General features: G+C 39.8%; 1 protein-coding gene across 2 annotated transcripts in view; it reads left to right on the forward strand.

Annotated features, from left to right (window-relative positions):
• Window positions 1-17,426, forward strand: part of USP42 (ubiquitin specific peptidase 42) — a 35,715-nt gene continuing 18,289 nt past the window's right edge. The window contains exons 1-4 of one of the 2 annotated variants that reach the window (XM_032603915.1): window positions 1-131; window positions 4,270-4,519; window positions 6,613-6,813; window positions 15,865-15,975. In XM_032603915.1, coding sequence (XP_032459806.1) covers window positions 4,279-4,519; window positions 6,613-6,813; window positions 15,865-15,975 — 553 coding nt within the window. In that variant the 5' untranslated portion in view covers window positions 1-131; window positions 4,270-4,278. Of the gene's footprint in view, window positions 132-4,269; window positions 4,520-6,612; window positions 6,814-9,078; window positions 9,209-15,864; window positions 15,976-17,426 lie in introns of those variants that run through there. The other variant, XM_032603917.1, reaches the window with a different exon arrangement.

The following is a 17,426-nucleotide window of genomic DNA, read 5'->3' on the forward strand; positions in this document are numbered from 1 at the left end:
CGGCGGTGCCCGGATGGAGGCACGTCATTGTCCCCCGCCGGGCGGCTGGGCTGTGTGCGGCGGCGGCGGCGGCGGCGGCGGCGGCGGCGGCGGCCGCCGAGGGGGATGGAGCGAGCGCCGAGCCGGGTCAGGTAAGCTCCCGCCTCTTTCCTGTCCGCCGTTGGCCGGCGTGGGGCCCGCGGAGCGCCCCGCTCGCCTCGGCCGCAGCTGCCCTGGCCGCCCCTCTGCCGGCGCGGCCCGCCGGGGGCTGGCGCGGCCCCTCGCCCGCCGCCCCCTCCGCAGCAGCGGGCCGCCCGGGACCCCGCCGCGCCGGTGGCAGTGCCGCCACCGCCGGCCGGGCCTGGCCGCTGGGGAGGGGGCGGCGGCCGCGACGGCCGCGGCGGCCGGGCTCCCAGATCGCCGGGCTGCGCGGGGAGGCCGGACCCCCCTGGTTGCCCATGGACACTGCCCTAACACCCCCACCCGGCCCAGCCCGCCCCTCTCGGCCCGGGGGCTGGGCCCGGCTGGCTGCTCCGGGGCGGCCAGGCCCACATGGGTCTGCCCGGGGTGGGCGTGTGCCGACCGCTGAGCCGCCCGGAGTCCCCGGGCCGCCCCCCGCCCCCCGCGTGGCTGCCACCTCCCGCCCCCGAGCGCCCCTCGGAGCCCCGGGCTCGCCTCCCTGCCCCCACTGCGCCCCCCAAAGAGACAAACTTTCCCACCCGGGCGTCCCGCCGGCCCGCCCGCCGTGCCGGTCCGTCCTCGCGGGGCCGTCCACCTGGCTAGTCCACCGGGTGTCCGAGTTCCCCACGCCTGCCGCCGGGCGGAGCGGGCACCCTCGGGAGGAGAGGAGGGGCCGGCCGGCCCGGTGTCGCGTCCCCCAAAGCGCGTGTGCCCTGGTCCTGTTCTTTATCTTCGGGGCAGGAAGACCCAACTTACCTGAGGCGGGGGGCGTGGAGGGGGAAAAGGGCGGTCAGTTTCAGATGTTTGAGATGAAGATTTGATGGGACAGAAGTTTTACCATCTAGGACTTTAACCTCGCTATAATGAATGCAATTGAGATTACTTTTGTGGAATAGCTCTTTTATATTACGGGAGGCCTTAGGGCTTACTTGTTTATGGGAAAGCACGTTGGTTATTTAAAGTGAATACACTCAAATAACAGTAAAACTGGTTGAAAAACTAGTTAGCCCCTAAAACAGCAGTATTTTAGGTTCTTGTACGTTTTAGTGGAGTCTCAAATTTTAACTTGTACATTTGAAACATAATTCTCCTCTTCTGATTGTATTATTCATTCAAAGTGTATCGGTGTTGTGAATAATCGGTTTCAGTTATTTGTATCTAGCGTCAGTTTCACTTCTTTTCTGTATCATTGAATTAAGTCTACAGAGTTTTTTTTGTAAAAGTTTAAAGCAAAGTGATTTGTTTCCTTACAAATAAGTAAAATCCAGGTTGTCTTTTTAAAGCTTGTGAGTTTTCAAATGGAAATGCAACAAGCATGTGGGTTACATTGTTTATTAAGAATGTTTATTAAGGTATAACAGTTTCTTTTTGCATGTATTTATATTTTTACCACAATGTATGTGGAGTGCCCTAATGTTCAAACAGCCATATGCTTATTCTTTTAAAAATGAAAAAGAATAATGTATTCTAGCATTTGGTCACCACAAGGGAGAAATACCATATAAGGGACAGCATTTTAAGACTTTCAAGTAAAACATTGTAATTAAAGCAGGTACACTTAATGGAAACAATTGAGAAGTCACTTTGTCTCATTCCTCCACACACATCCAACCTTGATTTTTGTACTCAGTTTTTTTCAAACATGCTTTTGTAACTTTTTGTTTGTCTATCATCAGGAGGTGTTGAGAGAAATTTAAACTTTTCATTGAAGTAGTTGCTTAAAAGTCCTGAGATTTATTTCAGTAATGTTTAGAAGCTTTACTGAGAGTAAAGAACATGTAACATCTGAATCCTGAGCCCTACGCAACATTGTTTGGCTTCCAGAAAGGTTTTCTCCAGCTTAATACCTGATGGTTTCAGGGTAAGAAGTCATTGGCTGAATATGCATCTGAAGGAGAATGGATGTTGTTGGTTTTCCCAAATTATAATGCTATGTGGTTATCAATGACTCCGTTGTATGTTTTCCTTGGGGTTTTTTTTTCTTAATTTAAGAGTTGTTCCCCCCCACCCCGCGACCCCCCAAAGGCAGCTGGAGCAAGTAAAATGGTTTTATTTAGTCATTTGTTAATGATTGTCCTGAAGGGATGTTTATCCCAGAAAATCAAGGTTTTTGCTATTTAACATTACTGTAAATAAGGCTGGCTTAATCGTCACTGTTTTGGCTTTCTTCTTCCTTTTCCTCCTCTACTTCTTTTCCCCTTGTTGTCTTATTCTTGCCTCCACACTGTTTTGTAATTTCTTTTGACTGTCAGATGAGGAAAGTATAAACTTTATTTGGCTAATATGGCTCAGGCTTTCTTCCTGAATAAAGGTCCTGTGTTTTACCTAGATTGACTTAAAATTTCAGTTCAGTTTTTCTTTTTGTTAAGATCTAATTAACATCTTATTCTCTATTTCTACCTAAGATTCCAAAAATATTTAAGTTTGTACTTTTTTGGGGGGTGATAATCTTAATTTAAATCTTTAATTTAAAATCACAACAGAATTGAGGCTTTTAAAAGAACCTTATTGTGAGTAGACAGTGCATCGTAACATTTGTTGAAGTGTCATGTACATGGGTAATTATTTTACTGTGCTGAATATTTTTTAAAACAAGTTTTAAAGGTTATTCCTACTTCAGAATTTTTAAGGATTAAATGAGATACTTTATATAAAACAGTCAGTGAAAATTGGTGCTAGGAGCAAACACTGGTTACGTCCTGTCTTCACAACTGATTCATTTGTTCAACACGTGTGTGGAGAGCTTTCCTTGTGCCAGGTCAGGGCATGTAAACAAGAACATGATGGAGAGCCGCAGGCAGGATGGCTGTGAGCGCTACGGTGGAAATCTGGAAATCAGCCCGAGGGTGCCCAGGGTGCCACCAGAGCTTCCAGGAGGGGTTCTCAGACTGTCTTGGGGGAGGGGACTATCAAGGAAAGTGTCCCAGAGGAAATGAATTCTAAATGGAGAAGGTGGGTGGGTGTTCACTGGCTGGAGGTGGAAGGGTGGAGGAAGTTTGCAGAAAGAACAGCATGTACAGAGCCTGGAGAGAGAAGGCAGGACAGGACCAGGGGCACGGAGAGGCTCCTAGGGCGGCCAGTGTCCAGAGTCCGGGTGTCGGGATGCTGGGCCGGAGGCACTCGGAGCCGCCTGGAAGATCGTCTGCAGAGCAGTGGCCTCTGCTAGATTTGGTTGCCACTGGGCAATATGGGAAACATTCCTAAAGTGCCGTGTTGTGGAGTTTGGTAGAGCCCAGCCGGGAATGTTGGGCTTGGGACCTTCTCCCAGTAGTGACTAGTTTGGGTAATAGTTGCTCCATTTCGTAGACCCAGTGGATTCTGTCCAGTCTCTCGTAGGTCATTATGAAAATTAAGTAAGTAGTGTGTGTTCAGTGGGTGACACGATGCCTAGCACATAGAAAGTGCTCAGTTAGTGGTGGCCCTAAGACTTTAATAGGGTTGAGAGAGAAAATTATAATTCAGTACTTTTATGACATGTATTTGTATTCCAGTTTGATGTAAGTAATGCCTTATGGACTTCATTTTAAAAAATCATATATGCGAAATAAATGAGCCTCTTCAAAATGTGTTTCAAAAGTGAGACTTCCTATATTAAAAAAAGTAATATATTTCAAACAATGTCATTTTGGACTTTAAGCTTCAAATTAAAGCTAGATTTTCTTTTCATGTAGTTGAGGCTTTTCCTTGAGGGATTATATATGAATTGAAAATTGAGCCAAATGTGTTAGTGCATTTCACATTCTAGGTTTAAGCAAGGGAGAGAAAAAATATAGGTACTTTGTGAATGAATAGAGTTGGAAATTGAGAGACCTGATTATAAAACGAAATATCAGCTTTTCAGAGGGCGTGAAATAGAACGACAAGATCTAATCAAATACTTCATTGAAGATTTTATAATTAAAAATTGTTGGCACGTTCAGATTAGCACAACAGTAAATATCCCAAGGAAATAATTACAAAGTTAAAAAATAGTGTTGCTTTTGTATTGGGGTGATTTGTTGGAAAGTTAACCTAGCCGTTTTTAATTGTTTTCAAAGATGTAATGGTAGAATAAGTAGATTACTCTTCTTACCTTATGAAACAAATGTATGCTTTTCTCATCTTTTACAGAGGTGAACAATGACCACAGGTGACAAAGCTTCAGAATCTTCAGACCCATCAACCTGTCAGAACCAGCCTGGCAGTTCTGAGGCAGTCTCACCTGGAGACATGGAGGCAGGTTCTGCCAGCTGGGGTACTGTGTCTTCATTAAACGATGTTTCAAGTCACGCGCTTTCTTTAGGACCAGTACCTGGTGCTGTAGTTTATTCAAGTTCACCTGTACCTGAAAAATCAAAACCATCACCACCAAAGGATCAAGGTACTACTTTCTAGAAGAATCACTACAAGAAACTCCTGTATAAATGCTGTCAGGGGGTTGGTAGCTTCAGAGAGGGGCTTATTTTGCAAGATACACTGCCACCTGAATGGCCAGCAGAGTTACACTATTTGACAGGCTTCATTTTCCTCTGCTGCTTGTTCATGATTAACATATGTATCATAGCAAGGTAAGATTATTTTTAGTTACTATGAATTTATTTGTAGTTGAATTCCTAATTTTTTGAAGGATAAACTTTGTCATGGCGAGAATTGAGATGGGCAAGCATTTCATTAGCTTGTCCGTTAACTATAGTGCCCTAAGCAAATGTCTACCTTTTAAAAATTTAAAGACTTTTTTTTTAATGTTTTTAAAAATGGTTGCCTTTTGACAAATGAGCTCCACCCAACTTTGTTTTTGTTTGTTTTAGTTTTTGCCAGTTAAAATCGTCTGTAGAAATAAAGCTCTTTGAAAGCGAGCAGATCCTGTAAATGTTACATTATGTATAAAGCCAGGTTAATGTGGTTATATTTGTTAAAACCCATCCTGATAAGTAAGACATTGACACTTTAGTTGGTGCTCCTGAGACTTTCGGATTTGGAAGCTTTGAAACCTTAAGAGATTAGTTCCCACACAGGACATTGTTTGGCCTAGAATAATTTGGCTCTCACGTTGTTTTTTGTTTTGCGTCTTCCTAGTGCGTGTGATATTGTGATGTGGAGGTGGGTGGTAGGATTTGCTGAAGGTGTTTTGGGTGAGGGGACATTTACATCACAAATCAAACAACGTAACTGAATGTTATACAGAGGGGTTTAAAGATCTTTATAAGCAGGGCATTCCCACAGGACATCCTCTCACAGACTCTAGCCTCCTGTCACCTTGCTGGGGCTCCTCTCTCTTCCTCAGGATTTAGTTTGTATCACCCCACCTGGCCCTTTTGGGGGCCCTTGTCACGCTCTTTGAACATCCATTTCTCCTTTCCTGATTTTGATCTCCCTTCTTCAAGAAGCTGAAGCCTGCCTTGTTGCATGCTTAAACACTCAATATTGCTATTAAAATAGAGAACCATCTTTTGGGCATCTCAGTCTTTGGTAGTACTGAGGAACTGCCGAACTTTTGAAAAAACAGTCTTGCTGTGGATGATTTTTGAGCTTTCCTAAATAAATTGTTTTTGAGCCTCACCTGAGTATTATTAGCGATCTGTTTGTAAGTTTTAAAAATAGATAAGAAATTTTTAGACCGTGTAGACTATACTTATGAGTATGTATAGTGATGCCTAACAGCCTGTTTCCCTGCTGGTAAATTTGGGATGACATCACTACCAACCTTTAGAATTGAGAGTATCTGACAGCTAGTGAGGACTGAGGAGGTGAGATGATGGTGAGGATGAGGTGCTGCTGGGGGTACAGAACATGAGCGTCCGTAGCACATATTACAGGGAATCGACTTTCCTGCACTTTTACTGTGTTGTACTTTATTTATTTTTAAAACTATTTTAATGAAAAATTTTAAGTAGGTGCAGAAGAGAGAATAATTGTAATGAAGTCTCACGTGCCCCTCAGCCAGCTTTGATGTTTCTCAGCTCCTGGCCGATTATACCTCCACCCACTTACTCCTCTCCCCACTCCCCATCATTTTAAAGCAAATCCAGGACTTTATACTTCATCTATAAATAGTTCAGTGTGTGTATTTAAAGAAATCATGTCTGAAAATTAAAAGCTTTTTATATTAAAAATCCAGTCAATGTGCAGATTTCCCTGGTTGTCGTATAATTTTTTTTAACAGTTGGCTGTTGAAATCAACCTCCAGACAAGGTCTATGCTTTGCATTTGGTGAATATCTTTTAAGTTTTTTTTAATCTGTTAAATGCTGCCCCCGCCCCCATTTTTTGTCCTTGCAGTTTGTTTATCAAAGAAACCAAATCATATAGAGTTTCCCACATTCTGGGCTCTTTCTTTTAAAATGTCCCTTTCTCCCCTGTATTTCTGGTTAGCTGGTCATAAGAATCTTGATCAGATTCAGGTTTGATGTGTTGCTATTTATTCAGCTTCGGAAGTATACAAAGCTTTCTTTTTAAATATTGTTTATTTTTCTAGCTCTAGGTGATGGCATTGCTCCTCCAGAAAAAATTCTTTTCCCATCTGAGAAGATTTGTCTTAAGTGGCAGCAAACTCATAGAGTAGGAGCTGGGCTCCAGAATTTGGGCAATACCTGTTTTGCCAACGCAGCGCTGCAGTGTTTAACTTATACACCACCACTTGCCAACTACATGCTATCACACGAACACTCCAAGACATGTAAGTGTTCTGTATTATGTTATGTGTATAGTGTTATGGTATGCTAACCTACTTTCATTTTTTTTCTCTGAAATGAAAGTGAAGGTTTAAGCCAAGAATTTGATCATCACTAAGGAGTTGGTTTCTTCTTTTAGAAATCATGGAGGAAGACAAAGATTTACATTCAGGTCGCATAAAAAACATTTTGCACATAATTTGACCTGTAGAATTATTTAAAAAGAAACATATTTTATCAGCATTTGGCATTTCTGAAGCCCCTGCTGGCTTTCTGCACTTGCTAAAAAATGTGACTAAAAAATGTGACATAAATGTCTACTGTCAACAGCTTGGGACAAGCAGGGCTAAGAATCCCACTTCTCCTGGCATCCATCCTGTGTTGAACGCTTGATTCATTTACAGGCTTTAAGCATTAGCGGAGAGGAGCCTCTTGTCACTGGTCCTCACCTCCTGGAAATTCATGCAGGACTTTGCCTTTAGTGTGTGAGAGCTCGGTTTTCAACCCAGAGGGCAGGAAGTTAACACACGTTATGTCTTTAATTAGGTGAGAGCCAATTCCGTGGTCAACTAGTGAAATTCAGAAATTAGAACATACCCGTTTTTTGAGGTTTTGACCTTCTGCATATAGTGTTGTACATACTCTTCACCCTTGATAAGTGAAATCTCCCTGTTCTTTGATCTACACTAATGTGTGTGTGTGTGTACTTTAGGGTGCTGGTCCTTCATTATTAGGGTGAAAAAAAAGCCCCTTGGTTTCTTTTTGAATAGCCCTTTACTTTTTTGGTTTTTTTTTTGTGGCTTGTGGGATCCTAGTTCCCCCACCAGGGATTTATTTATTTGGCTGTGCCGGGTCTTCATTGCAGCACGCGGGATCTTTGATCTTCATTGCAGCGTGCGGGTTCTTTAGTTGTGGCATGTGGGATCTTTAGTTGAAGCATGCGAACTCTTAGTTGCAGCATGCATGTGGGATCTAGTTCCCTGACCTGGGATCAAACGGGGCCCCCTGCATTGGGAGCGTGGAGCCTTAGCCACTGGACCACCAGGGAAGTCCCCCGACCGGGGATTGAACCTGGGCCCTCGGCAGTGAAGGTGCCGTGTCCTAACCACTGGACCACCAGGGAATTCCCAAATAGTTTTTTACTTAATGGAGAATTTAGACTCACTCTTTTAAAACTTTATTCCCCCAAAGAGCAAAATTATGGTTTTAAAGAATTTGGAAAGTACAGAAAATTTTAAGGTAACCAAAAGAAAATCACCTAGAATCTCACCATCAAGAGGTGTTTCTTATGCCAGGGTTTCAAATTACAGAAGGAAGATCCTATTTGCCCTCATTTTCTTCCTTTTTAAGTCCATAATTCATTCCCCACAGACAGCTTTCCTATCACTTTTGCACTTAATGAAAGTAGGATGTGGATGAAAACCCAGCACTGGCACCTGGACAGAGAGAGAGAGGATGGAGACAAAAATGCAGACACTCGGGGTATCCAGAATTAGGTGCCTGTCTTTTATAGGCCATTGGTAGGTTTCTCTTTCTCTCTGGTTTCTCAGCTTTATTGAGGTGTTGTTGATAAACAATAAATTGCACGTTTAAAATACACAATTTGATGCATTTTGACATTTGTGTATACCCATGAAATGATCCCCACAGTCTACATCATGGACATACTCATTGCCCCCTAAAGAGTCTCAGTGCTCCTTTGAAATCAGCCCCTCCCGCCCTTTCCTGTCCCTCATCCCCTCCACCCCAGGCAGCCGCTGATACGCTTTCTGTTTGCTACCGATTAGTTTGTATTTTCTAGAATGTCTTCTATGTGGAATTATGCAGTATATATTTTTATATTGCCTGGCTTCTTTCACTCAGCACAGTTATTTCAGCATTATTCCATGTTGTTGCATGTATCAATAGTTAATTTTTATTGCTGAGTAGCATTCCATTATATGGATAGATGGACCACAGTTTGGTTCTCCATTCACCTACTGATGGACATTTGGGTGATTTCCCATTTTGGGCCATCACAAATTAAGCTACTATGAGGACTTCCCTGGTGGCGCAGTGGTTAAGAATCTACCTGCCAATGCAGGGGACACCGGTTCAATCCCTGGTCTGGGAAGATCCCACATGCCATGGAGCAGCTAAGCCTGTGCGTCACAACTACTGAGTCTGCGCTCTAGAGTCCATGAGCCACAACTACTGAGCCCACGTGCTGCAGCTGTCAAAGCCCGCGTGCCTAGTGCTCTGCAACAAGAGAAGCCACCACAATGAGAAGCCCGTGCACCGCAACGACGAGTAGCCCCCACACGCCACAACTAGAGAAAGCCTGCACGCAGCAACGAAGACCCAACGCAGCCAAAACACAACACAAAACAAAACAACAAATTAAGCTACCTTGAAGTCTTTGTAAGGACATGTTTTCATTTCTTGTGGGTAAATATCTAGGAGAGGAATGGCTTGGTCCTATAGTATGTGTGCGCTTAACTTTAAGTTACTTCCAAACTGTCTCCCAAAGGGATTGTGATATTTTACATTTCCACCAGCAGTGAATGAAACTTCCATTTGTTCCCTATCTCCCCTAATACTTGGCGTGGTCAGTCTTTCCAATTTTAGCCACTCTAATAGGTGTGTAGTATAATAGTGTCTTCCTGTGGTTTTAATTTGCATTTCCGTAATGAATAATGATGTTGAACATCTCTCCACATGGTTCTTCGCCATCTGTGTATTTGCTTTGCTCAAGCGCCTGCTCATATCTTTTGCCTGATTTAAAATTGCGTAGTTTTCTTATCGTTGAGTTTTGAGAGTTCTTTATGTATTCTGGATAGAAGCCCTTTATCAGATATGTAATTTGCAAATGTTTCCCAATCTGGAGAAAATAGTCTCCTCACACTGTCTTTCAACGAGCATGTTTTTAGTTTTGAAGAATACTACTTCATTATTTTTCCATTGTTATCATCTGTGCTTTAGGTGTTGCATTTAAGAAATCTGCCTAACGAGAGGTTGCAAAGATTTTCCCTTTATTTTTTAGCAGTTTTATACTTTTAGTTTTTATATTTAGGTCAGTGATACATTTTGAGTTAATTTTTATTTGTGGTGTGAAGAATGGATTAAAGTTCATGTTTTTCAATATGGATATCCAGTTGTTCCAGCACTATTTGTTCAAAAGATAGCCCTTTCTCTACTGAATTATTTTTGTACCTTTGTCAAAAATCAATTGATCAGGGCTTCCCTGGTGGCGCAGTGGTTGGGAGTCCGCCTGCCGACGCAGGGGGCGCAGGTTTGTGCCCCGGTCCGGGAAGATCCCACGTGCCGCGGAGCGGCTGGGCCCGTGAGCCATGGCCGCTGGGCCTGCGCGTCGGGAGCCTGTGCTCCGCAACGGGAGAGGTGCAGCAGTGAGAGGCCCACGTACCACAAAAAACAACAGCAGCAGCAACAAAAATCAATTGATTATATACATATGGATCTATTTCTGGACTCTGTTTTGTTACACTGATCTACTATCTGTCTTGACACCATAACACCGTGCCTTGTTACTATATATTTAAAAGTTTTGAAGTCAGGTAACTTTTCTAACTTAGTTCTCCTTTTTCAAAGTTGTTTTGGCCATTCTTGGTCCTTTGCATTTCCAAATGAACTTTGAAATCAGTTTGTCAATTTCTACAAAAAAGCTTCCTGAGATTTTGATTAGGATTGTGTTGGATCTGTAAATCAGTTTGGGACGAATGACATCCAAACAGTATTGTCTTCTGACCCACAAACTAGGTATTTATTTAGGTTATCTTCAGTTTTTCTTAGCTGTGTTGCATAGTTTTCAGTATACAAGTACAATTTGTACATTTTTTAATCTGATTTATTCCTAAGTATTTCATATTTTTGAAAGCTATTATAAATGGTAATAGTTTTTGAATTTCGATTTTTGATTGTTCATTGTGAGAATATAGAAATGCAGTTGAACTTTGTTTATTGATCTTGTATCCTACAACTTTGCTCAGCTCCTTAATTCTAGTAGTTTTTTTTAATACAATTGCTTGATTGATGCCCTTATGATTACTTAGAGGCGTGTTTTTAGTTGCGAGATGATTGGGGACTTTTTGGAAATTGTCCTGTTACTGATTACTACTTTAATTCCATTGTGGTCAGAGAAGATACTTTTATTGTTTGAATCCTTTGAAACTTGAGACTTGTTTTATGCACCAGAACGTGGTCTAGCTTGTTAAATATTCCACGTGTACTTAATAAGGATGTGTATTCTGCTGTGTTGATTGGAGTTTCTATAAATGCTGATTATGTTTAGTTACCTGATAATGTTGTTGAGGTTGTCTTTTATGTCCTTTTACTGCTTTTCTGTCTACTTGTTCTATCAAATTTTGAGAGAGGTATGTTGAAATAAAAGAAATTTTTGAATTTGTTTCTTCATTCTGTTCTATCAGTTTTGCTTCATGTATTGTGAAACTCTGTCACTTAAGGTTATTATGACCTCTTGGTGAACTGACCTATTTATAACTTATGAAATGACCCTCTTTATCCCAAATAGTATGCTTTACTCTGAAATCTGCTTTGTCTGAAATAGAGCCACTCCAGTTTTCTTATTAATGTTAGCATGGTATGTCTTTTTCCATCTTTTAACTTTTAACCTATTTGTGTTTATATTTAAAGTGGATTTCTTGTAAACAGCCTATAGTTTGTTCTTGTTTTTTAATCCAGTCTTACAGTCTCTGCCTTTTAAAATATAAATCATTTATATTTAATGAGAGTATTGATATGATTGGTTTTACATTTACCATCTTGCTATTTGTTTTCTAATTGTCCTGTATTCTTTGTTCCCTTCTTCATCGTTTTCTGCCTTCTTTTGGAATGAGTAATTTTATATTTCCTCTCCTTTATTGGCATATTTTCTCTAACTTTGTTTTCTCTTTTTAGTGGTTGCTTTAGGGTTTAGCATACATTTTTAACTTACCATAGCTTGCATTGAGATACTATTACATTTCTTGTGTAGTATAAGGACTTTATGACAATATACTTTCATGGTCTCTCTCTAGGCATTTGTGCTATTGTTGTCACACGTTTTATTTTTACTTAATTTGTATCCACATAATATATTGTATTATTTTGCTTTAAATAAAATTTAAAAGTTTTATTTTAAGTAGTTTGTTAAGGTTTCTTTACCAGTCTATTTACTTACTCTTTTATCATTTCCACTGCTTTTAATTCCTTTTTGTAGATCCAGACATCCATCTGGTATTTTTTCATATGCCTGGAGGAATTCCCTTAACTTTTCTTGCTGGTGACAAACTGTTTTTTTGTTTGTTTGGTTGGTTGGTTTTCTTAATAAATTTATTTATTTATTTATTTTTGGCTGCGTTGGGTCTTCATTGCTGGGTGCGGGCTTTAGTTGCGGCGAGCTGGGGCTACTCTTCCTTGTGGTGCACGGGCTTCTCATTGTGATGGCCTCTCTTGTTACGGAGCACGGGCTGTAGGTGCGTGGGCTTCAGTAGTTGTGGCACGCAGGCTCAGTAGTTGTGGCTCACGGGCTCTAGAGCGCAGGCTCAGTAGTTGTGGCGCCTGGGCTTAGTTGCTCCACGGCATGTGGGATCTTCCTGTACCAGGGGTTGAACCCATGTCCCCTGCATTGGCAGGTGGATTCTTAACCACTGCGCCACCAGGGAAGACCCCAAACTCTGTTTTTTGGGTTTTGTTTTATTTATTTGTTTGTTTTTTATTCTTGGTCTGAAATATCTTTATTTTGCCTTTTTTGAAGCTAAACTTTATTTTGAGGTAATTTTAGATTTACTTGCAGTTGTAAGAAATCACACAGAGGCCTCCTATGTACCCTTACCCAGTTTCCCCCAGTGGTGACACTGTAGTTCAGTCTCACAGCCAGGATATTGATATCGATACAGTCAAGATACAGAACATTTCCATCACTAAGGATCATGTTTCCCTTTTATAGCCAAGCCCACTTCCCTCGTGTCCCCACCTCCTCCTTAATCCCTGGCAACTACTAGTTCTCACTTCTATTATTTTGTCATTTCAAGAATGTTACATATGTTGAATTATATAGTAGGGATTGGCTTTTTCACTCAGCATAAGTCTCTGGATATTCATTCACTTTGTTGTGTATATTAATAATTTGTTCCTTTTTATTGCTGACTAGTATTCCATGGTATGGATGGACCACAATTTGTTTAACCACTCATCCATTAAAGGACATCTGGGTTGTTTCCAGTTTCTGGATATTATGAATAGAGCTGCTGTAAACATTAGTGTGTAGAGCATATGTGTGAACACAAGTCTTTATTTCTCTGGAATAAATGCCCAGAACTGCAGTTGCTGGGTCATAAGGTGCGTGTTTAGTTTTGTAAGAAATTGCCAAGTAGTTTTCCAGAGTGGCTGACCAGTTTACGTTTCCACCAGCAGTGTATTGAGCTCCAGTGCTCTGCATTGTTGCCAGCATTTGGTAATGATGAGTATAATGATATCTCATTGTAGTTTTAATTTGCATTTCCCTAATGCCTAAAGGTCTTGAACTTCTCTCCATGTGTTTATTTACCATCTGTGTATATCCCCTTTGGAAAATATCTCTTTGTGTCTTTTGTTCATTTTCTATTGTGTTCTTTCTTTTTATATTGTTGTTTTGTTCTTTATATATTCTAGATATTAGGTCTTTTTCGGATGTATATTTCCAACATTTCCTGCCAGTTTGAAGCTTGTCTTTTCATCCCCTTAACAGGGTCTTTCACAGAGCAAAAGTTTTAAATTTTGGTGAAGTCCAATTTTTCCTTTTATGGATTGTGCTTTTGCTGTCAAGTGTAAGATCTCTTTGCATAGCCTTTGATCCTAAAGATTTTCTCCTATTTTTTTTCCTACAAGTTCTATAGTATTACATTTAGGTATGTGATCCATTTTACGTTAATTTTTATATAGCATGAGGTTTAGTTTTTCTGTCTGTGGATGTCCAGTTGCTCTAGCACCATATGTTTAAAAAGCTATCTTTCCTTGATTAATTGCTTTTGCACTTTTGTAAAAAAATCACTTGGGTGTATTTGTGTGGGTCTATCTCTGGTCCCCTATTCTGTTCTGTTAAGGTATGTATCTGTCCCACAACACGGTTGGTCTTTGTTATTGTAGCTATGTAATAAATCTTGATATCAGGTAGAGTGAGTCCATCCACTTATCCTTTTTCAAAATTGTTTTTTTCTATTCTGGTTCCTTTGTCTTTCCATATAAATTACAGAATAATCTTGTCTATATGTACAAAAAAATCTTGTTGGGATTTTGATAGAAATTTTGTTAAACCTGTATCTCAGTTTGGGGAGAATTGACGTCTCTACTATGCTGACATTTCCAGTCTGTGGATATGGTGTGTCTGTCCATTTACTTAGATCTTCTTTACTTTGTTTCATCAGTGTTGTGTAGTTATCAGCATGTTTTGTTTTGTTAGATATACAACTAATCCTTTTATTTTTTGAGGAATTATAAGCATCGTTATATTTTTAATTTTGGTGTTCACATTTTTATTGCTGGTATATAAAAATACATTTGATTTTTGTATATTGACCTTACTGACTTCACTTAATATTTCTAGGCTTTTTTTTTCTTTTGGGAGTCCTTGTATTTTTCTATGTAGAGAATCATGTCATATGCAAATAGGGACATTTTTACTTACTCCTTACTGATCTGTGTCCTTTATTCCCTTTTCTTGCCTTATTTCACTGGCTAGAACTTCTAGCAATATGTTGAATAAGAGTGCTCAGAGCTGACATCCTTGCCTCATTTCTGATCTTAGGGGAAAAGCATTCAGTTTGATGTTAGCTGTAGGTTTTTCCTTTTTATCAAGTCAAGGAAGTTCCCCTCTATTTCTTTCTTTCTTTTTTTTCCTCTTCTATTTCTGTTTTACTGATTCCCGCTTTTTATCTTGAATGAGTGTTGATTTTTGTCAATAGCTTTTTCTGTGTCAAATTGATATGATCATGTGAATTTCTTCTTCAGCTTATTAATATAGTGGATTATACTGGTAGATTTTCCAGTACTGAGTCATCTTTGTATCTCTGGAATAAACTCCGTTTGGTCATGATGTTTATTTTTATATTTTGCTGAATTTTTGTTAAGGATTTTTACATGTGTTCATGAGATATGTCACTCTTTAATCTTCTGTTTTTGTACCACCTTTGTGTGGTTTTGGTATCAGGGTAATACTAGCTTTATAAAACAAATTTGGGATATGTTGACTCCTGTTTTTCAGAAGAGATTGTGTAGAATTGATGTAAATTGTTATTTAGTGTAGAATCCATCAGGGAAACTATCTTGGCCTGGAGATTTCTATTCTGGGAGTTTTAAAATTGCAAATTTAATTTCCTTAATAAGTATAGCGCTATTCCAATTATTTTATATTGGGTGGGTTGTGGTAGTTCACTTCTTTTGAGGGATTGGTCCATTTTTCCAAAGTTGTCAAATTTATGTGTGTGAAGTTATTTATAGTATTCCCTTGTTATCCTTTTGATGTCTGCAGGGTTGATATCCTTGTTTTTGCTTCTGATATTGGTATTACTGTAAATTTCCCTTGCAACACTGCTTTAGCTGTGTCCCAAAACTTTTTTTTTTAATTAATTAATTAATGTATTTATTTATGGCTGCGTTGGTTCTTCGTTGCTGTGCACGGGCTTTCTCTAGTTGTGGTGAGTGGGGGCTACTCTTTGTTGTGGTGTGCGGACTTCTCATTGCAGTGGCTTGTGTTTTTTGCAGATCACAGGCTCTAGGCACGCGGGCTTCAGTAGTTGTAGCATGCGGGCTCAGTAGTTGTGGCTCGTGGGCTCTAGAGCGCAGGCTCAGTAGTTGTGGCGCACAGGCTTAGTTGCTCCGCAGCATGTGGGATCTTCCCGGACCAGGGCTCAAACCCAGGCCCCCTGTATTGGGAGTGTGGAGTCTTAACCACTGCGCCACCAGGGAAGTCCTGTAACTGTTATTCTTATTTCAGGAGTGTGCCCGTTATTTATAATACCCCTTGATGTATATATAGAGTCATATTTTGCTAATGTGGAGGATTATCATCTGTTACCTTTCAGGTCATGCAGAAGGATTTTGTATGATGTGTACAATGCAGGCTCATATCACACAAGTGCTGAACCATCCTGGGGATGTTATTAAACCGATGTTTGTCATTAATGAGATGCGGCGTAAGTATCCTCTATAGTAGTTTATATTAGTATTTGTTAGCTAATCGGTCTTAATGGTCTAACTGGTAAATGATGAGCTCCTTGTGTATTACAACAAACAGCTTATTGTATATGTCTTTAATGAATAACAGGTTTTTAGTAAACTATTTACTATATAAACACATTTTGAAACCTAAAGTAAAAGATGACAATATAGTAAAGAAGGTGGTATTCAGTTTAATATATAAACACATTAAAAATTTTTTAAAACTCAATTTATTAATAAAATCATTGATAAGTTTTACAGTGTTTTTCTCAGATATTTGGATTTCTATGCTAATACTAACTCTAATATTGTCCCGCAGGTTTCTTTAGTTTTCAATCAGTTTTAATTCAATGAATGAGTATTACACTATACATAGTGATGGGAATTATCAAAATAAAGTTAATTATACTTTTAAAGAAAATTTTATACTCATAACTTAGCAAATTTGTGGATAAATTTCACTTTTTCTATACAATTTCTAAATGACTTTAAAATTTCCTCTTGAATTGTAATGATCCTGATAGGTCACATGAAATATTTTTAGGCACTTTCTGTATGTTTTTTGCAGTAAGCTTTTACATCATCTTAATTAACTGAGTTGGAATAAAAAATGCTTGCGAATAAAACAAAAACCTAACTCTTACTCTGCTGTCTAGCTGGGTAATTATAGGGGTGGATAATTACACAGTGACAATTGATAATCTTTTTGCCTAAAAAGCTGCTGAAGATAAAGAGGTGTTATATTGGCCCTTGGTACTATTAACAGGCCAGAGTAGACAATGCAAAAATTTCTTAAACATTATAGGATCCCGGCAGAATTTTAGCCAGGGGTGATTTTGTTTGTTTAATTACGTGTATATATTACACACACACACACACACACACACATACACATATGGCAGGCATGTCTAATATTTTTAAACTTAGTCTTTAAGAGAATGTCGTTGTGTGTATATACATACATCCATGAACATACACCGCCTGCTAACTCCAAACATATATGGTTGAATAATGAAATTGTCATTTTTGTAGGTCAGAACGGGTAGAATATTGGCAATTTCATATGATTCAAGTTAATATATATTTATATATATTCATACACATTAAAATTCTATGTATATTGTTTATACTTTTGTGTTGTTTTTCATTATTATGTAATTTTGTCTTGCGGCTGTTCAGTCAATTAGAAATAGGACCAAGGTGATACTCAGTGGAGAATATAGTATGTTCTCTAGGTTATTGGGATAGAATTTAGATAGGTTCACACGTTTATGTTTTACATGGATTCTCTCAGGGAGATCTAGGGCCAGATTTAAGATGTGTGCACTGACATAACATTTGGGACAAATTTTTGAAACAGTACAGCCGAAGTTGAATTTATTCAGGTATCATTTTATTGCTGAAGACATAGAGTCTCTGGGCTCTC

The sequence above is a fragment of the Phocoena sinus genome, chromosome 15 (assembly GCF_008692025.1).
Source record: "Phocoena sinus isolate mPhoSin1 chromosome 15, mPhoSin1.pri, whole genome shotgun sequence".
Classification (NCBI taxonomy): domain Eukaryota; kingdom Metazoa; phylum Chordata; class Mammalia; order Artiodactyla; family Phocoenidae; genus Phocoena; species Phocoena sinus.